The sequence below is a fragment of the Protobothrops mucrosquamatus genome, unplaced genomic scaffold (assembly GCF_001527695.2).
Source record: "Protobothrops mucrosquamatus isolate PMUCROS unplaced genomic scaffold, P.Mucros_1.0 scaffold8, whole genome shotgun sequence".
NCBI classification, from domain to species: Eukaryota; Metazoa; Chordata; class Lepidosauria; order Squamata; family Viperidae; genus Protobothrops; species Protobothrops mucrosquamatus.
In genome coordinates this window covers 3,174,118-3,199,205 of record NW_015386395.1, presented here as the reverse complement: position 1 = coordinate 3,199,205, position 25,088 = coordinate 3,174,118, and the positions used below count along the sequence as shown (strand labels likewise).

The 25,088-nt window shown below is 40.2% G+C and overlaps 1 protein-coding gene and 1 non-coding gene across 3 annotated transcripts; both read right to left on the bottom strand.

Moving 5' to 3' along the window:
- Nucleotides 1-824: 824 nt before the first annotated feature.
- Nucleotides 825-10,589, bottom strand: LOC107282553 (protein ADP-ribosylarginine hydrolase). Its single transcript, XM_015810349.2, has 8 exons — nt 10,492-10,589; nt 8,208-8,437; nt 6,674-6,772; nt 4,914-5,019; nt 4,733-4,812; nt 3,324-3,507; nt 1,882-2,096; nt 825-1,090 (listed from the first exon to the last, which is right to left on the bottom strand). The coding sequence occupies exons 1-8, from the start codon at nt 10,500-10,502 to the stop codon at nt 927-929; spliced, it is 1,089 nt and encodes a 362-aa protein (XP_015665835.1). The 5' UTR covers nt 10,503-10,589; the 3' UTR covers nt 825-926.
- Nucleotides 10,590-15,073: 4,484 nt separating this feature from the next.
- On the bottom strand, nt 15,074-23,590 carry LOC107282513. Of its 2 annotated transcripts, none has more exons than XR_003810352.1 (5): nt 23,557-23,590; nt 18,161-18,214; nt 16,419-16,472; nt 15,712-15,811; nt 15,074-15,323 (listed from the first exon to the last, which is right to left on the bottom strand). It is a non-coding gene; the product is annotated as a linker for activation of T cells (transcript). The 2 variants fall into 2 exon arrangements; XR_003810353.1 differs by having other exon boundaries at nt 15,712-15,808.
- Between the last annotated feature and the right edge of the window lie 1,498 nt (nt 23,591-25,088).

Genomic DNA, 25,088 nt, shown 5'->3' with positions numbered 1-25,088 from the left:
TGCAATTTTGGTTGCTCAACATGTGATTGGTAAGCGAGGACTACCTGCATAAGAATCTGGTATTACAGTCACTGCTGGGAAAGACTGCAGCCTAGGACACAGTCAGAAACTCATCACTGTAAGAAATAAGGCTGCTTTGACAAAAGAACCTAACTTTTGTCTGTATAAAAAAGGTGCATAATCCTATTAATTTAGTGGCCCTTTTTCTGCCATGGCTGAATAACACATTCATACCTGGATCTTCTGCACAAATAAGGCTTTTGCACAAAGTCTGTGCTTTTGCATCACATTACGTTCATGTAATCATGTATTTATCCTGCATTTCAGACAAATACTGCCTCCATCATTTCAGCAGGAAACCAGCTCAATCTTCTATGAACAACGATTTGTCTTGCGTGGAGGGACTCTGTGATTCTTCCACCGCTGATGAGAATTTAAGCCTAGGAAATATTTTTTGCACCCAGTAACTCAGCTTAGCTATAGAATATGTGAAATAATAAAGAGCTGCTTCCAGAAATATATAATGCACTATCCTCTGTGAAATCACAATGCCCTTGCTTATTAAATGGATAATCTCTCAAGTCAAAGGACAGGTCAAAGGAATCAAAATGGCAGCTACAAGCTTGTGGTTGAAACTCCACCCCAAAAGGGTGGGACTTCAATCACATGGTTCTGATTCCATCTTGAGATGGTTTTTTTTAATCACTTCCCTGGGGACACTTCTACGCAGGGTCTTGGGAATCTGCATCTTAAAGGACTCCTCTATACAGAATCTTAGGATTCTGGCACGGATCCCTCCTCCAGCCCACAAAACTGAGGCAGAATACAGCTTCAATTTATTTTGAAAGCATCCGTTTTCAATCTATTGCAAGTTTTCAATTTATGCCTTCCCAGGAATTGAGGATGTTAGCCATGGGAACGGCTTCTCAAACAGAGCCCTGCTCCCAAGCCAGGCGATAGAGAGAGTCGGCCGCAGAGACCATCCTGTCTCGATATTCCAGTTCCATGTGATTTCCAGATGGGATATCTCGGACACCATACATAAGGCCCCAGCAGCAAGCCGCGATGACCCCTGTGGAGTCACTGTCTCCTGGAGGGCAAGAGCAACATACAGAAAAAAAAGATTATGAGTGGCTGCGATGACTCCCCAGACACCTCTCCAGATGCTAGTTTGGAGAAAGATGAGCCAGCAGCCAAGAGCTATGAGCCAGGAGTGGAAAGGCTGAGCACAGGGAAGCAACTAGATGAGCAGCTGGCTGAGCTAGAGGCAGGAGAGACGCAGCTGCAGCTGGGAAGCCCAGAGGCTTCAGGTGTAGAGGGCACCCGGCTGCAATTGGTTGATGGAGATGAAGAACTATGTTGTCTTCCAGATCTAAGAGCACGTAGGGCTGAGAGGAGGCAGGCACAAAGAAGGTCAGACAGATTACTCATGAGGAGGCAGCCTCGCCCCTCTTGATGAGCAGTACCAGGAAGCAGTTATTCAGCTCAGTAAGGGGAGTGAAATGATGCTCAGAACAATGTGTCCATTTCCTTGCTGTGTGTTCTTGCCTTTGCCATTGCCCTGTGGATTTGCCTTTGCGTTGCCTTTACCTTGGGGACTTGCCTTTTCCTGTGGACTTGCCTTATCTTGTGGATTTGCCTTTGCCTTAGAGGCTTGCTTTTTGCCTAATGGATTGGACTTGCCTTTGCCTTGAGGATTAGGGTTGGCTTCTTGAGAGTAGCCTGTGGAACTCATTGGGATTGAGCTGGTGCTGGCACAAGGGAATACTAATTCAGGCTTGGAAGCCTTAATAAAATACTCCTAACATCTGTGATATGCGTGTGAGCACAGTGTCAGCTAGTTCTAGGATCAAGCATTTTACAAGGGAGATTGTCACTCACCACCATGGAACATGGACCATCCGCAGAGCTGCTCCCAGCTGCTCCCAGCACCCAGGAGGGCATCGTAGGCAATCATGGGGGCATCATGACCACTCCGTCCAGCCCATCCGTCCAGGCTGAAGGTTTTGTAGATGACATCCCGCTCGGCAGGACCGTAGGCAGCAGGAAATTGAACTGGGCCCCGACCATCGCTGAGACCCCGTTCAGAGAGGTACCTAAATGTGGGATGTTTTGGTTACATTTGTGTATTCTAGTTATATGGCTGTCCAGCTCACAAATAGGGATTCTGGGAGGATGGCATAGGGCTAAAAAACAAAGTAAACAAAAGGAAAACCCCCAGCATCACATAGAATGAACAGTAAACATAATCCAATCCTCCCAAAAGTGCTTTTTCAAAAGGCAACCGGACTTTGTTTTTTCCTTGACAATATTTTGCTTCTTGGATGAGAAATGAAACATCTTCAAGGAAAAAACGAAGTCCACTTGCCTTTTGAAAAAGCACTTTTGGACAACCATGACCTGGATAACTGAGAATCTCCATAGACATAATCCGATCCTCAAATCATTCCCAGGTAGACTCTTTTAGCCTCTGGAAAGGCTAACAGGTTCAGAGACATCTGGATTTGGGGGGAGGAATATGCTGTTCCATAGAGAAGGTGTTGTTGGGACAGAGAAGGCACAGTCCCTGGGTCCCATTTAATGACTCTGTTTCCTAGAAGGACACATACTCACCTTGCTGGATCTCATGGGGCAGAGACAACTGCAGATAGGGTTTAGAAAGGATTTGTAATTGATAACCAGCACTTTGAATTGTACCCAAAGCTTATAGGAAGCGAGTGAAGCTTGTTGTGATGTATGGGCTTACTATAATGCATTGGTAACTTCCCACGCCATCACATTCTGGTCTAATAGTTGCTCCTAGATGATCTTATTTATTTATATCCTGCCTTTATTAGTTTTATAAATAACTCGAGGCAGTGAAAACACAATATTTCACCTGCTTGGCTCAGGGTAAAGACGTTAATGTGTTATTATTAGCACACTCATCAACTTTGACCCTTTGCTGGTAGATAACCTTACCCAGCAGCTACAAGCTGATGTTAAATAGGAGCAGAAGGAACATAGGAATCCTGAGAAACCTTGCAAATCAGGAAACTAGACGAGATTTCTCCCTCCCTGCGCACCAGGTGGAATAGCCCCAGAGGATTCCCCAAATTGGAAAAGTAGATCCTGAAAAAAAAATGTTATTCAAATTGCATCTCTCTCTCTCTATCATCTATCTATCTATCTATCTATCTATCTATCTATCTATCTATCTATCTATCTATCTATCTATCTATCTATCTATGACATTTCTGAACCGCCTATCTCCACTTCTATTGTTTCCAGCTTTAATCAAGAGCCCTGCGTTCCTTCTTCCCTCTCTTGTCCCAACTACTTACCATTCCCACTTCTCTTGGAAATAGGTCCAAGCTGCTATATTGGCTTCAGTCTCAACCCCAGTAGCCTGGATGTACTCCATGGCAAGGGGCAAAGTCTTCAGCAACCCAGATCCCCAGAGCTCAAGGGGCAGCCCCTGGACAGCATAAGCAGTGAAGAGGGCCGAAGCCAGAGATCCCAGATAGCCTACACAGAGGAAGTAGAGAAAGGATGTGTCTTTCAGGACTCTATAGTCCCCTCCCCCCCTTTTTTTTCCTTCTCAGTTTTTCTATACATTAAATTTGACTCAATTACTGAAATTTACCCCAAACTTCCAAAGGTAAGGCCTGTATAACAACTTTATTCAGTCAATGACCAGCCAAACATGCAACACAAAAGTAAAACCGAATGGGTGAGATAAAGTGAGAACATAACAAGAATCTCTATAATAAAAGGGTAACATAAGTTACTATGACTGATTATGTGCTATCAAATTGTTTTCTACTTCTAGTGACCACATAGATAAGAGCATGTTGGCTTTGACAATGGGTGTTGGCTTTTGACAATTTTTGTGATGTTTCACAAAAATTCCCAGCACCAAAACATTAAGGAGAGAAAAGGAAACGGACAATATAGCTAAGCTCATCCCCAAAGGATTTTCATAGGACAAGAAATTTCATAGAAACTATATACTATGCTTCTATGCTGGTATGTTAGTGCAAGTGTACATCTAAAATATTACAATATATGAAGTAAACTATATATTGCCTAAAACAAGAAAACTAAGACATAATAAAGCTGAATTGATAATTCTGGTCTGTGACTGTAACAAAAACTAATTGATTGAAAGCTGAATTGATGAATAAAAGAGAAGCATTTATTCCTGAGACCAATTATGCCTTATTTTCATTGTGGCAACACAGAGTTTGGCTACTGCACAAGAGAAGAAGGGTTTTGAATCTCTAAAAGATGATTCACATAAAAATTGTCTGGTCTTCCTAGGACTTTACATATTAGGAGCAGGTTCAAACAGAATCTTTCCAGTAAAAAATTTGGTGAAAGTGGTTTAGCCGTATTTATTTTAGAAATCCCGTTCATATTACATCAAGGAAGATAGATAGGGAAAATATATATTGTACAGTAATTGTGATGTCATCAATCTAATAACAATCACTCATGCTTAGCAGCCCCAAATCTCAGAAAACTCCAACAACACATCAAAAAAGCCAATTTTACTGCTTCAGACTCTATCACCTCATCCTGCGACATGGAAAGAAGCCTGCTCAACCTGTGTCACTACTGCAGGCCCAGCCCCAGGACAATTTTTCTGTATTGTAGAAAAGCTGCCCAGCATAAACATAATGTTTTTTTCCCGTTCCTTAAGCCCTGAGATCAGTCAGTCATACAATAATGACTCCATATGTCCCTTTACCTGTGGGATGGTGATGCGTCATTCTTCCACTTTCTATGCTGACTTGGATCAAGGTGTTGAGATCAGAGGGGTGAGGATACCTGGAAGAGAGATTGGCTGGGAATCAGGATGATCTTGTGTTGACCTTTGATCATTCTGCTATTCCTGCTTTGCTCTTATTTTCTTCTCCATCATGTATTACCTAAGCCCAATGCACATGGATCTCATAGCTGCACCACAACCGGTTGCGTTAGGATTGAAGGGAATGTGATATCCATCTGGCTCTCCTGGACATAACTGAGATGTTCCTAGAAGCAGGTGGAGGAAAAAAATAGCACATTGAAATGTTTACTGCCCAAATGACATTGGATTTTTAGTTAGACATCCTTTGTCCTGGACATCGTATTTGTTTACAGAACAAAACAATAAGGTTTGTGATCTAAAATGGAAGATTTGTGTACAGCTAAAGAAACTTGACTATTTTTGTAACTGTTTTTTTTTCTTCCTGAAACTGAAAGTAAACAACATACAGCAAAATCTTTTTTCTTCTTTGATTATAGACACTAATCATATTCATTGATTATTGGAAGCCTCTTACAGCTTTTTGCATAATTTCTTTTAAAAAATGAATGTGTGATTTATGGTTTGGATCAGGGATCCCCAACCTACAGGGCATGGACCAGCATTGGGCCATTGTGCAGCCAGGAACCGGGCTGCATAAGCGAGCGAAGCCCCATCTGCACATGCAAGGGATCCAGGCAGTGCAAAAAACCATGCCCCCCCCCACCAAAATGCAGAAAAACTGCCCTCATGGAACTGGTCCCTTGGAAGCCATTGGTTTGGATGATTAGACAGAATATATTGTAGATATGAGAGTAATATGATGTAACTTTAGAGAGAAAGGATAAAATATATTTTTACTTATTATTGTGAAAAATATCAGAAGCCACTTTATATTTCTTTTTTGTTTCTTTTCTATTTCTATTTGTTTCTGTTCTTCCACTTTTTGCTTTTGCTTTTTTCTTCCGTGCTTTGCATTGGCTTGTGTTAGTTTTATCATTGTTTAAATGTTTTAATGAAAATTTTGTACAAAAGTGAACAAACATATAAGTATCAACCATAACATGGCTGTTATAAATTGTGGCTCTGACTCTGAGTGGGGATAAAGGGAGTCTACAGTTTGATTATAGTTTCTATTGTACATTTGCTGTGAAACCTTAGGCTGTTCACTCACTCTCACTGTAAAGGAATTTAGAGCTAACCTTGGGGAAGGGAAAGGAGTGGGCAAGCTATTAAGGGAAGAAAGGAGGAATGAACTTTTAAGGCAGAAAAGAAGAGGAAAGTGTGAGAAATTCAAGATAAACCCAGCTTAATTTTGTTTGGTACAAGGTCATGTAGAAAACAATTTCTCAACCTTGGCAACTTTAAGATATCTGGATTCCCAGACTTAACTAGCCAGACATGTTGTTGAATTCTGGGAGTTGCCAAGGCTGAAAAACACTGGTGTTTTTTGAAACTCTACTAGGTGTCAAGGTTCTGTTATTTTAATAAAAAGCATCTGGAATCTTGAACATGCCTTTTTAAAAATTAGACTAAGTCAAAGAGCTGCTAGTCTTGTAACTGTGGTGCTACACAATGTATAGTGGCACTTACAGTGTGAAGATAGTAACAGTGGTCTGCTTGTCAGGATTGAACTTTCCAAGTGAATCCAGCTTTCCCCATTGATTTTGCCTGCTGGAAGGTGGCTGGGAAAGTCGCAAAGGGCAATCATATGACCCCTGGGATGCTGCAACCATTGTAATACATGCCGGTTGCCAAGAAATTAACACAAGTTATCATGTGACTGTTAGGGTGCTGTGACAGTCATAAGTGTGAGGACCAGTCTTAAGTCACTCTTTTCGGTGACCTTGTAACTTTGAATGGTCATTAAATATGCAATGTGTGTATGTGTGTGTGTATTACCCAGAATACTGGTGGGCCCAGGTTTTCTCCCCTCCATATCTTTCATAGCCTCTACGTAGCAGCTTGCCAGCTCCTGGAACAAGGGCTCTCCAGTCTTCCCTATGCAAAAAAGATGGGAAACACAAGAGAACAATTTTTATTTTTAAATTTGAGACTAGAATCTACTTTGCTCTTGTCCTTCTGCTCTGCCCAGGGCTTCTGTTGATGCACTTTATCACCAATAGAAGTTTACTCAAAACCCCTATATGCAGAGATCTCCTGAAGGATCCCTTTTCATGTAAAATTTCTTTTGTGGGCAAGACTGATGGTAGAGATAAATCTTGTAGGGCAACCACATTTTTACTGCATCCAGTTGGGAAAAGTTATTGAGGAAAATGTTTGGGTCATTACTGCTAAGGATACGAGCCTTCGTACCTTAACATCATCCACCTCAAGGGTGTGAGGACCCCAAAATGACGTGAGCCACCCACAGACACAAATGTAAGATAGGCAGCTATACAAAATTGAACAAAGAACTAAAAAAAATGAAATCTTACTGTAATCCCAAAATCTAAACTCAGAAGGCTTGTAGCATTAATTGCAAGCCAGCATCCTAGGAATGTCTAATTAGATCCTATGACCCAGATATCTGAGATAAGTTACTGTCCCTATTGACTTCATGTCCATTTTGACTAATTGGCCACAGTACAGGAGTAGTCTGTCACTATTATCTTCTAACGCCTAGTCATCTAACTCAGCAGTCCCCAACCTTTGAGGCTTTGCGGCCAGGCTGAGGAGGGTGGGAAGAGGGGAACCAGGCTGTGAGAATGGCAGGCTGGTAGTCCCGTGTGCCCAGCATGATTTGCATGAGCAGCAGACTGGCGCGCACATCCATGCACACACAACTCGACCGCAAGCTGAACTGTGGGCATGCATGTATGTGCACCGGTCAACTGCTTGCGCAAGTTATGCTCTGTGCATGCCTGCGCACCGAGCCACAGCCCAGTTGCAAATAGGCCACAACCCAGTAGGGGTCACAGCCCGGGGGTTGAGGACCCCTGATCTAGGTCAGTGTTTCTCAACTTCAGCAACTTTAGGAAAGATGGACTTAAATTCCCAGAATTCCCTTGCTGGCTAGGGAATTCTAGGAATTGAAGTCCACCCATGTCAAAGTAGCTGAGGTTCAGAAACACTAACCTAAGCTACAGCAGTGGTATTTCCTGCTATTTGCCTAGCTGAGTACTAACCAGCTTGGATCCTACTTAGTTTTTTCAGCGTCGGGCAAGTGCTGTCATTGGCTGCTATTGGAAATTAAAATGATGACCTGTTTCCCAGTGCGGGTTAAAAAGCTGGAATTGTTACTATTGGATAAGTCCAGCAGGACCCTCTAAAATAGGAGACAGATGCACCTTGGAACATTTTACCAAGAGTGCTTAATAAATTGTATAAAACCACCAGCTCCTATAAAGCACCACGTAAGAGAAGTATTATTTTGGGGTGAACCAAAATTTGCAAAAGAAGACTGCAAGGCTTCCCTTTGCTTCCAACTACTCACCTGTGGCCAAGGCCTCAGCAGTCGCCAGGTGCAGCACAGTATCATCACTGACTGGCCAATCAGGGAGGGCTACACGGATCTTGCCAAGTCCCCCCATTTCCTGGAGCTCTTGGTGGATCTGGGGCCCCGAAGTACAGTATTCCCAGCGCTGGTTGCGATATCCAAGGGCATCACCAGCTCCAGAAAGCACCATGGCTGCACGATAGGCTTCTTGGGAAGGAGTGCGGTAGCTACAGAGGGATGGTGGAAAGACATATTACTCAAGGCAAGCACTCACGTGCACACACTGTAAAACTTTCCCAGGCATGTGTTGCAAAATATCAAAACATATTAAAAATATTCTTCTGAAATCTGCAACTTGTACTAATTCACTAGGATCTATTTGCATATTAAGTTGCATATCAGATCTTGTTTCCCCAACTAAACTGGCCAGTCCCTCAGAAGGTGCACATTTAGTGGAATTAGCAGGTTGTTTTTTTTTTGTTAAAAAAAAAAAAAAGTGCCAGAACTCACACACGTCATACAACCCACCTTGCCTACCCTACAAGGTTCCATCTAAAAAAGGTGCCGGAACTCCGTTCTGGGTGTTCTATGACAAAAAAAGCCCTGGGAATTAGTATTTTGAACCCAGCATGAAACAAGACTGCACCAGGGTTAACCTGAAATTCGCATGCACAAAATAAAAAGTATAATTTACATGAAAAGGAGTCTGTATTACAATCTTAGTGGCCACTTCACCTGACTATCATTTTATTAGCAGTCACAGATCAGAGTAATAAAAATGGGAAAGTCGCTATACAAGTGAAAATGTGCTATTTCTCTGAGAGGTTTAGGTAGTTCTTGACATACAAGCACAATTGGGATCAGAATTTCTGCTGCTACGCAAGGCAGTTGTTAAATGAATTACGTCTCATTTTACTTTTTTTTTTTTAACCATGGTTCGGCGAATCACTGCTGTTGTTACGTGAATCACATGACTGTTAAGCGAATCCAGCTTCCCCCATTGACTTGCTTGCGAGAAGCTGGCTTGGAAGATCACAAATAGTGATCACATGACCCCAGGGATGCTGCAACCATTGTGAGTACATACTAGTTGCCAAAAATCCAAATTTTGATCACGTAATTGTAGGAATGCTGTGAAAGTTGTAATTGCAAAGCCTGGTTGTAAGTCACTTTTTTCATTGCCACTGTAACTTTGAACAGTCGCTAAACAAATGGCTCTAAGTCAGGGGTCTTCAAACTTGGCCCTTTTATGATTTGTGGACTTCAACTTCCAGAATTCCTCAGCCAGGCACACTGGCTGAGGAATTCTGGGAGTTGAAGTCCACAAGTCATAAAAGGGCCAAGTTTGAAGACCCCTGCTCTAAGTCAAGGGCTACCTGTAGTAACTTTCCAGGAAGAATCTAACTAGCTAATGTTATGGTCAATCTCTGAAAGTTGCATAAAAACACCCTCTAAATCAGAGGTCCTCAACCTTGGCAACTTTAAGACTTGTGGACTTCAATTCCCAGAATTCCTCAGCCAGCAAAGCTGGCTGAGGTATTCTGGGATTTGAAGTCCACAAGTCTTAAAGCTGGCTGAGGAATTCTGGGAATTGAAGTCCACAAGTCTTAAAGTTGCCAAGGTTGAGGACCCCTGCTCTAAATCAAACTCCTGTAACAGCAAAACCACATTGTGATACTTCTGCCCAAGGGGTGCACCCATCAAACAATCAGCAGGCAAGCTCAATTTAAGGGAGACTTTTGACTAGATTAAATGTGAAATCTGGGAAGTCTGCAACTGCGAGCCTATGGAGGCTTACACAAGAGAAAGCCAACTGAACAGCGTGGGGTTCAAAAGGAGCTCCATTCGACTGATGTACAGCCCTGCTTTCAAAGGCTTAACCTGGCTATTATTGAGATGCCGCTGTATTACATCTATTACGGTAGCAAGCTCCCTAAGCAAGAAAGCTACTTCAACCCGCCGGAAAAAGCTACAGTATTTGAAGCTAGTGGTATTGCTGCGGTCTGGGAGCCGCGATATTAGCCGTTAGCGGATTCTCACGCCCTTTCTCCTAATAATGCATCCGAAAGAAACGCGTTGCAAAAAAAAAAAAAAAAAAAAGAGGTAAGGAAACGGAAGCAGAGGAACCAGGTGAGAATGTAAAAAAAGGAGGATCGGACGGGCGACGTGCTCTTAAAGCAACTGCCCTCCGGATTACTAAGCAAGCCACGGGAATCAAGAAGATTTGCACGTTTATTGATTATTGATAGGCGAAGTAGAGGGGGTGTGAGAAACCGCTTACGAGCCTTCCATGACTGCGGAGAAGGGAGGGGAACGACGGCTCCGTCTTCGTCCGTCCGACTTTGAAAAAAGCCACTCGCCAGGCGCTACTTGTCCAATGGGAGGACTTTAAAACGAAAGACTCTGCAAATCCGCTCCCCCCCCCGCCCGCAACCGTGTTGGGCCTGTCCGCTCCTCCACCCCCATCCCCGCCCTCTGGGAGCGATGGGACGATCCGAAGTGGCCGTGCCTTGCTGAGATTGGATTGGAATGGAATAGAATAGCAGAGTTGGAAGGGACCTTGGAGGTCATCTAGTCCAACCTCCTATTCAGGCAGGAAACCCTATACCTTTTCAGACAAATGGTTGTCCAGTCTCTTCTTAAAAACTTCCTGTGTTGGAGCATTCACAACTGACTTTAACCCTAACCCTAATCATTTTGGTTGGTTGAATTTTAAAGAGTATTCCCTGCTCCTAGTTCACTCTATTCTTAACAGAGGTCCACTGGAAACAATACAGGCCATACTATGTTGTTTTGTATTAGGGTTGCATGTTGCCCAAACGCAGCCATTGTGATTTGCAATCCATAATTTATGGTTTAGCGCAGGGGTAGTCAACCTTGGCTCTTTTATGACTCGTGGACTTCAACTCCCAGAATTCCTGAGCCAGCTAAGCTGGCTCAGGAATTCTGGGAATTGAAGTCCACGAGTCATAAAAGAGCCAAGGTTGACTACCCCTGGTTTAGCATATTATGCAACCCAGCCAGTTCTGACTTATAGAATATAGTATTCACTCACAGAAAGAATTGGCTGGTTCCAAACTCTACCCATTTAGCCAGCCTGTTTAACAATGGTTTATTAAACCAGTCAAAATGGCACATTTCACTCAATGCTCCAACTCAGAAAGTTGCATACTACATTTGGGCAAAGCGTGTTGACTTGTCTGAGCTTAGAGTAAACACTGTTAAGATTTACAGTAAGGGGGTTGGGTAGAATTTTGTAGGCAGTCTCTTCTGCCTCAGCATATAATTGTTTTTCAGTCTTTAATGCCAGCATTGTTCACAATCTGTTGTCTCTAGTGTAGAATCTTAAACTTGTTTGTTTCCCTTCCTAAAAATTCTGCCCTGAAATTTGAGATATAATAAGAAAAAAGGCTTGCTCTCTGACAGGTCATTAACCTCTTGCCACTGAGCAGCTGCAGTATTTCTCCATTTGATGCATTCTAAATGCTTTGGTCTGCAATTGCTGTATTGGACCAACAAGTACCACAATAAAAAGTTGTAGCCCCAAACATCTGAGATACAGCCTCAGTATAATGCAGGGGTCTTCAAACTTGGCCCTTTTATGACTTGTGGACTTCAACTCCCAGAATTCCTCAGCCAGGCATGCCTGGCTAGGGAATTCTGGGAGTTGAAGTCCACAGGTCATAAAAGGGCCAAGTTTGAAAACCCCTGGTATAATACAAATGATGTTTTCTGTCTTATGAATTGTTGAATCAAGTGTTAAAAGGACAACTGGTGGGCAGTATGCAATATCCATCCTGCTTGCTCAATATTCAGGGCAATCACCTGCTTCAAATACAGTCAACTTGTTTGTCCCATCACAGTTCAGTTCCCTGAGAACTCCTGTTATAAGGGTGCTAGTTCAGTCTCTCTACACAGGGGTCTCCAAACTTGGCAACTTTTAAGACTTTTGGACTTCAACTCCCATGCAGGGCTAGCTGAGGAATTCTGAGAGTTGAAGTCCACAAAGTCTTAAAAATTGCCAATGTTTCTCAATGTCAGCAACTTTAAAATCTTAAACGGAGTATTCCTCAGCCAGCATGTTAGCGTGCAAATACATTCACCACATCCAATATGCAAAATTTATGTACATAATTTAACTATGAAAAAACCTGGTTTAATAGTACTCTAACATAGGGTACTATCATATACCAATAACAGTATGGGAACAATAGATTTACAGAAATAATCTGTAGGACTATGCAGTGATCCTCATCCACAGAGCAAAGAATTAATTATTCAGTGTGGCCTGTATGTAGCACCAGTCACTAGCCCAGAGGTAGGCAACCTTGGCTCTTTTATGACTAGTGGACTTCAACTACCAGAATTCCTGAGCCAGCCATGCTGAGAAAGGGAGGGGTTTCCATGCTGAGCCATGCTGGCTCAGGATTTCTGGAAGTTGAAGTCCACGAGTCATAAACGAGCCACGGTTGCCTATCTCTGCACTAGCCCTTTAAAGCCGCTGAGTCTTTTCCAAGACTTAGATGGCTGCCCTCTTCAGCTAACATGCAATCCCAGGAATAGATGTATTTGGCATAAGGACAGTTGACAGATACTGCACACACATGCTCTGAATCACATTTTGCCCTTTGAACCCAGACTTTTCAAACTATTCATGAAAAATTACAGTTCCCTATGGTTTGACCTACAACCATTCATTTAGTGGCCATTTGAAGGTACAACACCACTGAAAAAAGTGATGACCAGTCCTCGCACTTACAGTATGTCTGTCGCAGCATCCCCATGGTCATCTAATCAAAATTTGGATGCTTGGCAACCAGTATTTACAATGTTTGCAGCATCTGGAGTCTTGTGGTCATTTGTGACTTTCCCAGCTCTCAACAAGGAAAGTCAATGGGGGAAACCAGATTCACTTAAAAATTACATAATTCATTTAACAACTCGGAGATTCACTGTGGCAAAAAAGGTCATAACATTGGGCATGATTCTTTTAACAACCGCCTTGCTTAGCAACAGAAATTGGTCATAAGTCAAGGACATAGTCTCCCAGAAACCGGATTCACTTAACAATTGCATGATTCACTTAACCAGCTGCAGGAATTCACTGTGACCAAAAAAAAAAAATCATAACCTGGTTCCTTTAACAACCGCCTTGCTTAGCAACATAAATTCTAGGCCCAATTATGGTCATAAATCGAGGCTGTACTCTCCTGGATGTGTGCAAACATTGTGAGACCATTTTTAAAAAGCATGGTGATGCACATTCTGAATCCTAGTTGCGTCTCCAATCTGGATTTCTGCATAGCTGATGATTTATTAGCTACTGAAATCTTGTCACAGAACTATAATGCCCGCAGTTTCCCTTTAATGGAATGGAGACAGGCAGTTAAATGGCTTTGAATCCAATCTAAGTATGAGTCTGGTGTAAAAATAGTTAGGGCAAGGGTTATTGGGAAACAGCATTAGAACATTTTGTGGGAATCTCTCTGGCAAGCTCCGGAAGGTTTGCTCCAAGTTGTTTCAAATGCTTTCGACATTTGATCCAGTTTGTTCAGGACACTTGAATAGCCATGGCATTGGGGTCTGGGGGAGGTGGAAATAAATGTTCTGAATCATCCTCAGACTTTGTTGAATGCTATGGAGCATTCAAGAATTAATGCTGCACGTTAAGACTAGAGATCTACTTAATTATAACATTAATTATAACAATCCATTAGCCAAACAAGTCAGGGAGTTAAAGGGAAGGAGAAAAAAAGATGCCAGGGTCACTATCTCATGAAGGGGAGAGAAAGAACAGCAAAGATGCTGGAATGGAAGAAAGAGTTGCTACAGAATTTGAGGGAGCAAATAGGAAGAGAAACTGGTAAGTATGGAACTCCCAAAAATATGGGGGCCCCCAATGGGCCATTGCCCAAGGATTCACCAGCCTGGGGAGCACCACTAACAATATATGATGCTGATACACAAAATAGGAGATTGACTTACTTACTACAGTTTAAAACTTAACACAGCACAATTGTTGCATTTGGGCATAATATGCTATGCCCAAAGATATGGACTACATTATAGTTTATTATGATGAGCTAGTCTCCCAAAAGGCACTCTTTTTTTAGCTTCATCTTTCACTTTATACGAATCCTAGACTGGGGTCCCTAACCCCCGGTCCGTGGATCAGCATTGGTCCATGGCATGCCAAACACTGGGCCATGCAAACAAGCCCCATCTGCGGGATGCAAGCAGCATGCGAAACCACACTCCCTCTGGTCCGTGGAAAACAACTCTCTCCACAGAACTGGTCCCTGGTGCCAAAAGGTTGGGGACCATTGCTACGCTTTCCAAACCTCCTACTGAAATGGGATCATAACTCAGGAATAAAGAGGTACTTAACTTTCTTGTACTGTAAAGACAAATCCAATTACATATACTTCTCCTTTCAGTACTTCCATTGCCTGGAAAAAGACAGGTTCAATTCTTGAAGGTTGTAAAGATGTGAAAGTCAATGTTTAAGTGTACGGTATGTCCTGCCCAATATACAATTACTGGGCTCAATGGACTATTATCCAGAGGGTGCAGCTATTTGTGTATTTAGAAATAAAGCAAACGTTATATGATACATTGTATGTCTCATTTTGTCACATCTACATAATTAATAACACCACCCTCTAAGGAAAAAAATGGCACACAATACTTCATTTTTAATGGAACTAATGTTTAAGAGGCTCATTCTTCTGCATCGCTTAATCACCAAGACTCATTTGCTCAATTGACCACATTGATCCTCGTTACCATCTAGTAGACCAATCCAGGCTTCTCTCTGTTCCCTGGATCAATTATCCCTCAAGTAGAAATGATGGTGGAATTCTTGGTTCTTTATTAGTCAACAACAGTTAAACACAAAACTGAATTGCTTTGGGAAAGGTCCATCAAAATACTGCTACTGATAATTGGGAGAAATTCTCAGGATATGTCATCCAAAGTGCAAGGGGAAAAAAAACAGGTTACGGCAAAACTGGAAGATGTTCAGAAGAAGGTGTCCTTGGTGGTGATCCATCCTTCACAAAGATGAATAGATGCACCAGTGCAAAACTGATCCTTACAAATCCTCCTTTCAACCTAGAAGGAAGAAAAAAGGAAATGATACTTTAGGCTGCATACAGTGGGATTTGCAGCCTTTTCAGCAACAGACATCACAGGCTTTACACAGACTGCCCAGCTTGCTATTTGGGACAACTCTAGGCTGCTTAGTTTAAAAAAATAATGTTCTTGTAAATTTGCTCAACTTCTGTTAACTATTCAGACATATCGGAATACACACTGAATATTTTGTCAGTGACTTCCAAGGTGTTCTTCTGATGACCACAACTCTGGGATGGTGTATACCAAGTCCAATCATGATTAGCTTTTTCAAGATCAGCCAAATTGATTTGGTGTTGCCACAACAAAGGCAATGCTGGGCTTAGTACACAGCATTATCTGCTATCACAAGTCAAGTCTTATTTACCCCAATCCCCTTCCTGGGGTCTGGATAGCTCAAAGTCCAAAACAGACATTCTCGTAGTCTGGAACATCATCTTCACTTTCCCGATCACTAGTGCCAACTGCTGGAACATGAGAAACAATAATGTGTGTTAAAGTGCGTACATGTCTACATATACATATTTTAATAGTTCTTGGGGGATAACTGGTTAATGAGAGACTAAACCAGAAGTCAACAACTCCTACCCCAAGGCCACAAGTGGCCTTCCAGGTCATTTACGTCTGCCTATCACAGTGACTTATCACTTTTTCCTGACCTAATGTTACAGTCAACAAAAGACCATTTCTGTAAAGCCTGATAATCATAGAGCTATCTCTAGCATAGAAGCCTCTGAGAAAACTCTGCTATTATGGCTGTAGAAGCAGAGCCATCCCAAACACCAATAGCAGCTGCAATGTAATTCAACAGGGGACTGACAAATAAGGAAGGACCTTTATTTTCCTTTTCTAGTGCCCATAGCTGTTTTGAAGCCACTTGGAGTAAAAGACTCAAGGGATGCTGTACATTTTCCTGGATAGGAGTAAGACACCCTCTCTAACCCACCATTCAGTATGGCATGCAATGCTGGAGCTAAAAAGGGCTGTTTTTTACCAATAGGCCAAAGAAAATGAATGCATTGCTGAGAATAAGGATATCTTCCCTTGCCCATCCTTTCAGCTTCCCTCACTCACCAAAACAAGGATCTAGTATGATCGGTGCTGGCTCTAGTACATTCACGTATTCACCTTTGCAGGAGAAAGGAGAAATGAAAAAAAAGTGACATTAAATCCCACATCAATGTCAGTAGAGGACAACACCCTTCCCTAGTGTTGGTCTAACCAGCATGATTTGCTGAAAAAAAGTAGAATAAATCTTGCAGACCAAGTAACTATAGCTCATTTGGTAAATGTTTTGTGTTCTTTTCCCTTTTATTAATTGTTTCTGCCTTACACCTATGTGATTACTTAGAAAGGCTTGGAGGGGTAACCAAAAATAAAACAGGAATCAATCAGGAGGAAAACAAAAATACCTTTCCAACAGTGACTGGTCTCACACATTCAGACTGTCAGGGTTCCTTTCAGTTGTGGGTTATTGAATAAACCACTACTGGCTAGGTTCAGTGCCAACATAATAATAAATTCACAGTTTAGTGCAGGGGTGTCAAACTGCCAGCCTGCGGGATGGATGTGTCACGAGGAAACCGTGCCCACCCCATTGCCGGCAATGGGGAAAAGGTTCCGATACGTCGCGCGACGTCAGGTGACGTCGCGAGTTTGACATGTCTGGTTTAGTACCTAGAAATTATGGTAATTACAATTCAAAAGACCTGGGAGGCAGATGATGGGACAAAAATTAGAATCTGCTTTCCCTATGAAATTTACTGTGTCTCTATTTAAATTGAGATTTCTGTGAGATTCACCATAATATTTCAAAATGTGCATTTTTATATATAAATGAATCCTTGCAAATGTAACATGGGTTTTATTTTTCCTTTGTTTCTTGTTCTTCAATATTTACAATGGGAGAGCTTTTTCTATACTGGCATCCCACATGTCATCCCAATTGGGGTGACATTTGCATCATTTTGGCATCAGGCAAGGATCTATTTTCCCAGGTTTTTTTAATTAGTTTTTAAATTTGTATTTTTTTTAAAACTCTGAATGAATGCTGCCTACCTTGTGTGTTTTCATTTTGCATTTTATTTATAAACGACCATATTTATTCTACATGTTCTTTTTTCAAAATACAATAGAATTAAAAAAAAAACTTTAAATGTACACTAATCAGCATACATTAAAAATAAAATGTCATTGCATTCAGCTCTCAAAAACAAAAACCATTATGCATATAACCACATACACATACATATATGACACAGAGAAACATCACAGTCTAGTAGTTCGAATGTATACATATACACGACGGAAAAAAAAGAATCCTGTGAATTTACAAGATGGATGGCATAAGGACCAAAGCTGTTACATAATCTAGTAGTAGTGCTATAAATGAATGAATGATTTATTTATAATTATTTATAATTATTTTAATTATTATAATGAATCTTTTAATGTGTTTTGTTATAAAATGCCTGAAGGCTTCAGCTATTAGGCGGTTTATAATTATTTATAATTATTTTAATTATTATAATGAATCTTTTAATGTGTTTTGTTATAAAATGCCTGAAGGCTTCAGCTATTAGGCGGTTTTAAAATTTTTCATAAATAAAATAAGAACAAATACCCTTCCAATATATCTGGAAAAAGGAGTCTTGCAGAACCATTTTTAAAACTACGTTCTCATAGATGAGAACGTCATTGTAACTTACTTTGTTCCACTATATGCCAACCAAACCATCTTCCAAACTCAACTCCACTACTATTTTTTTTTTTTTTACTAGTCCTGTCCCTCCTCTCAGCCCATTTCTTCCACTTACCGAGTGAATGCCGTTGAGACTCGGGCACATTTTCATATTGGTCCATTATGGACTCTAGAGAAAAAAAATTAGGTGAAGGGAAGCATGTTTAAAAAGAATGAAGCAATACATATTACAGGTAGTCCTTGACTTACAGCAATTCATTTAGTGACCGTTCAAAGTTACAATGGCACTGATAAGTGTGACTTATGACCATTTTTCACAGTTACGACCTTTGCAGCATCCACCATGATCATGTGATTAGAATTCAGATGCTTGACAACTGGTTCATATTTAAGACTGTTGCTATGTCCCAAGGGCCTGTGTGATTATCTTTTGTAACCTTCTCACAAGCAAAGTCAACGAGGAAGCCAGATTCACTTAACAACTGTGTTACTGACTTATCAACTGCAGTGATTCATTTAACAACTGTGGCAAGAAAAGTCGTAAAATGGGGCAAAACTCATTTAACAAATGTCTCACTTAACAACAGAAATTTTGGGCTCAATTGTGGTCATAAGTTAAGGACTACCTGTACTCAGGGTTGTTAACAATTAAGATAGCGAATTAATATAGTAATTACAAAATAAATTATCTTTTTTCAGAAAAACCGAAGTTTTAAACACATAAAATATTGTAATCTTCTGTATACAAGTGGTCTTTGACTTGTGACCATAATTGAGTCTGGAATTGTTGCAGTTATTAAGTGAACCACCATGTGACTGTTAAGCAAATCCATTTACTCAATGGGCGTTTTTTGCTGAAACGGGAAGTAAAGGTAGGAAACCAGCAAACCACATCAAAATTGTGGCCTTGTGACCATAGAATACTGCAAATGAGCCGGGTACCAAGCATCCAAAATATGATCACATGACTGGAGGGAGTGCATGTGACCATTGTAACTTTGAAACTGGGTTGTAAATAGCTTTTGAGGTATCCATTATGACTTTGAACAATTGCTAATTGACCAGTTGTAAGTTGAGTTCTAGCTGTTCTTCTCTAGGTATACACCTCAAAACATGGTAGGATTTACTTGTCAATTGACCAGCACAGATTTGAAGCCCCCATGCTAGTTGCTAAAAATATTCCAAATTGTTAGAAGGGAAAAATTTCGACTCTCATCCCACAGAAACAGATCGGTTATGAGGGAATGTCCTTCTCTTCATAGAACCTGGGAAGACATCTCAGCTTCTAATGTGGTTTCTTTTTTTTCTTTTCCCACCCCCCAAGTTTTTTTATTAATTTTCCAATATTACATTTACATATTTGAAAAGTAGCGTGGCGGTTGAGCACAGTAATTCCATTACATTTAAATATCATCAGTACAAATCTCAAAGTATTACAACTAATTCCCTCTCTTTCCCCCGTAAAATCTACTGTCATATTCAGATCAATACAGTTCTTATTCTATCAATCAAACAAAAAATACCTTTCTAGTATTCATCAATAATCTTCAGTCTATACATATCTTAATTAATTTGACATTCCATCTTTTAAACAATAACCTAATAAGTTTTTCTTAACTTTAATTTCCCATTGATATTTAAATTTAACGTTTAATCTTTATCATTTCCAGATTTTAAATGATCCCAATTTCTCAGTCTCCTATCTCATATTTAGGGCTAATACTTTTTTTCTTTTCTTCCTTCTACTTCCTTCCTTTCCAGAAAAAGAGAAAAAAAATAAAATAAAATAAACCATCAGCATTTGTACCACAAACCAATATACAAATTTAATTATTAGTATTTATACTTCTAAGTTTTACTTAATCTGTGTCTCAACTCATAACAATATCTTAAACTCAAATCTTAGTTATTTATAAACATTCAAACTTTTAGCAAATCAGTGACCTGGTGGTTAATTTTCCCTTAAATTTTTAATTTAACGTTTAATATTTATTTATTCTTTTCAAATTTTAATTAAGCACAATTCCTTTATCACAATTCCTCATACAATCTAATATTTAAAATACAGACCTTATATATAAATTCTACCATATATCTTAACAAACTAATAAAACAATATAATATTCTTATTTCAATATTTATATTTCTAGATTTTATAAAACCAACTTTTTTATCTCAAATCGTTACAATATTTTATATTCAGAATACATATTCTATCCATTTAGATATATTCTATTTTGGATCATGTATAAATCAAAACCCCAATCCCTTTCAGTCTTATTCTAGCTTTTTTCCTCTGCCAAATCATCTTTCGTATCTTTGCTTTTAAATCATCAAAAAGATCTCCTTGTATTATTGTGACTATTGTTTGATATTGATAAGGGTATTCAGTTGCTGTTTTCTTAAGAGGGCTAGCTGATTTAGCAGGTTGTCTCTTTGTTTTTCCAATTCGATGCAGTTGTCCCGAAGTATTTATCTTCTCTTTCATCTATTTTTCTTTTTTATCTTCAAATTTCTTCTGGTTTATAAGAAAAGTCCTTTCCTTGTTCTCTATTATCAGTTTCTTTTTTGTGTTTTCCACAAAAAAGCTGTAGAGTATCTAAGTCTTCTGTCATAGCATTTGGTTGTTGTTTCACTTTCTCTATAGAATTCTGTATAGATCAGTGATGGCAAACCTTTTAGAGACTGAGTGCCCAAACTGCAACCCAAAACCCACTTATGCATCGTCGAGTGCCAGGTGGGTGTGGCCTATTGGTTGGGTGTGGCCTATTGGGTGGGCATGGCCAATTGGATGGGCATGGCTGCAGTGGTAACGGCAGACTGGGTGGGACTAAAAAGTTCAATCAATCAATTCCAACTTTGCAAGAACTTTTGTTTTCCCGCGAGAAGTTGAAATTGACTGATTGAACCTTTTTTTTTTTTTGCACATGGCAACGGAGGCCTAAAGCGAAAAGGTTTTATAAAACCTAGCTGAAGGCCTAGGACTGGGGCGACAACGCGCGTGCCCACAGAGAGGGCTCTGAGTGCCGCCTCTGGCACCCGTGCCATAGGTTCGCCACCACTGGTATAGATGATTCTTTGGTTGAAGTCATAGTTTGAGTTTGAAGAGTTTGGATAATTGCTTTTAACATATAAAGAATTTGTTCCTGTACTTCCTCTGTAGAAAAAATCCATTCCTGTTCTTCTTCCATTGTAGTGTATTAAACTTAGAAAAAAAAACCTTACAATCAGAAAGTCCACCACATAAGGAGCTGAGCTGAGTATCTTGCAGATGGTGCTTCAAGGTTGCTTTATATCTTATTTATTTTCAAGGTTGTCAACAAGTCTCTCTTAAAGAATAGCAGGTTGCAGTCTCAAATTTAGCCAGCAAATGTCATCTCAGAGTTAGTTAGATCTTTTCAGTTTTCTTTCCCCCCTCTATTTTAAGGGGGAGAAAAAGAACCCAAATCTTCAATAGTAGTTAGAGTAAAAATCAGAGGAGAAGAAAAAATAGAGAGTAGAAAGTTACAAGTCTTATAATCCACCAGTTTTAGAAAATAGAATTCCAATTAGGATCCCAGTATTTTTCCAACGTTTTAAACTCCCGAGTGGTTGATATGTGGTTTCTTTGACAACCACAGAAAATGGTTGATCTTAAAAAATGTTTTCTCTCCAATATTTACAAATATTCTGTGATATTTTTACTGGATTATATTTTTACAGAGGCTACAAAAGCTAACAATTGCACCTGGATTTCCTACATTTCTTATCATCATCATGGATGGCATATCTACCGTGGAGGGTAAATCAGAAAAGTAATTTAATTTCCAGGGCAAAACAGCCCCATCTCTGAGGAGAAAATTGTTGTTTCAAGTATGATGTGGGTTGTTGCAAGTATTGTGTGGGATTTTATTTCTGAAATGCTCAGCAACCCAAAAGAAAACATTTTGCATTGCCCTAAGATCAAGTAAACAGAATGTCTGAATTCCTTAAAGAAATATGTATTTTTTTAAGGAGTCTCATACATGGAAGGGATGTATGTGTGTTTGGGTAGACTGTTTTCTTCTTCAACTTCCTTTTCTTCTAAGGGTTCCCTTCCTCCCCCCCCCCCCCCTTAGTTCTTCTTAAATCTTGCTGGGTCTGGAAGTTTCTCTCTTTCCAATTCTAGTGTCATGCAGATGAAGAAACCATGTGAGAGCAGCATGAGGAACCCAAAGGCAAAGAAAGGCAATTTAATCCAACAACATTAAGAGGCCATGACCAGGAGGGACAAAAGAATCCTCCTAGTTGCCAACTTACCAAAAGAGGCATGATCTTTTTTTCTCTGTTCTGTGATAGGAACATCAGGCAACACCACTCTGTTGAGGGCAAGCAAGACCCAGTAAGAGCAGAATGAAGCAATGAATCAATATTGCTCCTCCTCGCCCACAACTGCCTTCATTAGGTTATAAATTGGAATTGGTCTCTATTTCTACTGCTCATTTTTCCCTTTTTGTATTACCTCTCTTAAATTACTAAGAAATAGTTATTAAATTGGTTGAACTGCTGTGAACAAATGGCAAGGAATGTTATAAATGAAAAAAAATCCAGGAATCCCAAGTATGGAACCAAGAAATTCTATAAATAGAACAATTCTATAAATACAACTTTAAGGAATAAAATACTGTGATTCATCCCATATACCGTATCTATGAACCACAGTTTTTAATCCAACTTCTAGATTACATTCCTACATTCAAACAACTTGGTATCAATTTTACCCTCTGTATTGTAAAACCTCTAAAATGTTCAGATGCAGACAAAGGAAACAACTATATATTAAATTTCAGAATTACATGCACATATACACACATTAAGGAAGAATGGGGGGGAAAACTATACAGTAGGTTTCACACAAAGCGTGTCATTTCTTCACCCAGATGCCTAAAACATACAATGGTAGCATCTTCCAGGCCAGGGAGAGCATTTCAGAGAAGGAGAACCATCACAACTACAATGCTATACAGGGAGTTCTCAACTTACGACCACAATTGAGCCCAATATTTCTGTTGTTAAGTGAGACCATTTTTAAGTGAGTTTGCCCCGTTTTACAATCTTCCTTGCCACAGTTGTTAAGTGAATCACTGCAGTTAAGTTAGCGACATGGTTGTTAAGTGAATCTGGTTTCAGGTTGACTTTGCTTGTGAGAGGGTCGCAAAAAGGGATCACATGACCCTGGGACACTGCAACCATCATAAATAAGAATTGATTGCCAAGCACCTGAATTTTGATCATGTGACCATGGGGATGCTGCATCGGTCATAAGTATGAAAAACAGTCATAGTCACTTTTTTCCAGTGCTGTTGTAAGTTCAGGCAATCACTACTAAACAAACTGTTGTAGGTTGGGGAGTAGCTGTAATTATAGTTACATTCCCTGGCTACTCTCTGCACAAACTGGGAATGATAGAAAACTAAATTATTCAGTCTAAAATAACACTATATTGACCTAAATATGCTTTCCCGCTGACTCCCATCCTTTCTGAAGACTTACATGTATCCAGGAATATAATTGTCATCATCATCAGGGACCAAAGGTGGTTCTGGGAAGACAAAGCCCCAAAAGATTAGATGCTCCTCTTTAGATATAAATGAGTTCTACCTCCCTCCTCACCTTGAAAATGAAACCCCACTGAAACTATAAAGAAGCTTCCAGAATCCAAAGAAGGGCCATGTGCCCAAATCTAGATCAAAAAGACTCAAGAAGAGTGAGGCAAAGATTGTGGGAAGGGGAAAAGAAAAAGAATATCGATTATGCTGCTACTCACCTTGGTTTTCATAACTGGGAACACTTTCTGAAAATAGATAATGTGTGTAAGGGAGATTAGGTCGTCACAATGCAGTACAGTGGATTCCCAAAGCTACATTCTGACCTGTATCCTTGCTCTGTTTCACAAAAGATTTTCAAAAAGTCCTTTTAAGTGTTTCGTTACTGAAAGTCCTTTTAAGTGTTTCGTTACTCAGACACTTGACAGCTATCTATTCCAATAGCTAGGACTTCTGGTCCTAGAGCAGCTACAACACGAATAGTCTCCCATTTTCTTGCATATGAGTCTTTACAACTTACCATTATCCTCAATTCTGATGAATGCAGGTGTCTGACTACAAAGGCTGTAAGCAGAGCCTGTGCTGCAAAATGGAGGAGGAAGAAAGGGATTAGTACATGTGAAAATACCTGAAGAATCTCATAATCTACCACAGGGATGAGGTGCCTTTTATTTTTTTAACTTTTTATTTTTAGCCATTTCTTTCAATTGCCAAGAATCTCTTAGTACAGGGGTAGGCAACCTTGGCTCTTTTATGACTCGTGGACCTCAACTCCCAGAATCCCTGAGCCAGCTTGGCTGGTTCAGGAATTCTGGGAGTTGAAATCCACGAGTCATAAAAGAGCCAAGGTTGCCTACCCTTGTCTTAGTATATAAGAAAGATGCTGTGATATCACCAGTGGGAGGTAGAGAGAAATTGTAGCTTTTTTTTTTTGCTATTAACTGTGAAGAAAGTTAATTAAAACTCTTAGACTGTTGTACATCGATTATAACTCTTTTTTTAAAGAAAAAATTCCTCACACTTCCATAATTCAGGGGTTTGCTACTCAAATCCAAAGCATACCGGTAATCTTTAGCAAGGAAAGGTGTTGGGACATGTTCATCCTAGATCCCCATTTCTGATCTAGCCTCTGTCACTTTCAACATAAAGCTTGTATGAATGTCCCACCCACTTCCCCAATTATTCCTACCTACGAACTCTCACCCTAATAGCAATAACACCTAGACTTATACACCACTTCACAGTGCTTTACAGCCTTCTTTAAGTGATTTACAGAGTCGGCCTATTGCCCCCAACAATCTAAGTCCTCTTTTTCCAACCTCGGAAAGATGGAAGGCTGAGTCAACCTTGAACCAGTGAGAATCGAACTGCCAAACTGCAGGCAGCCGGCAGTCAGCAGAAGTAGCCTGCAGTACTGCATTCTAACCACTGCGCCACCATGGCTAATACATCCAACTTGACACAAAGAAGCCATCAACA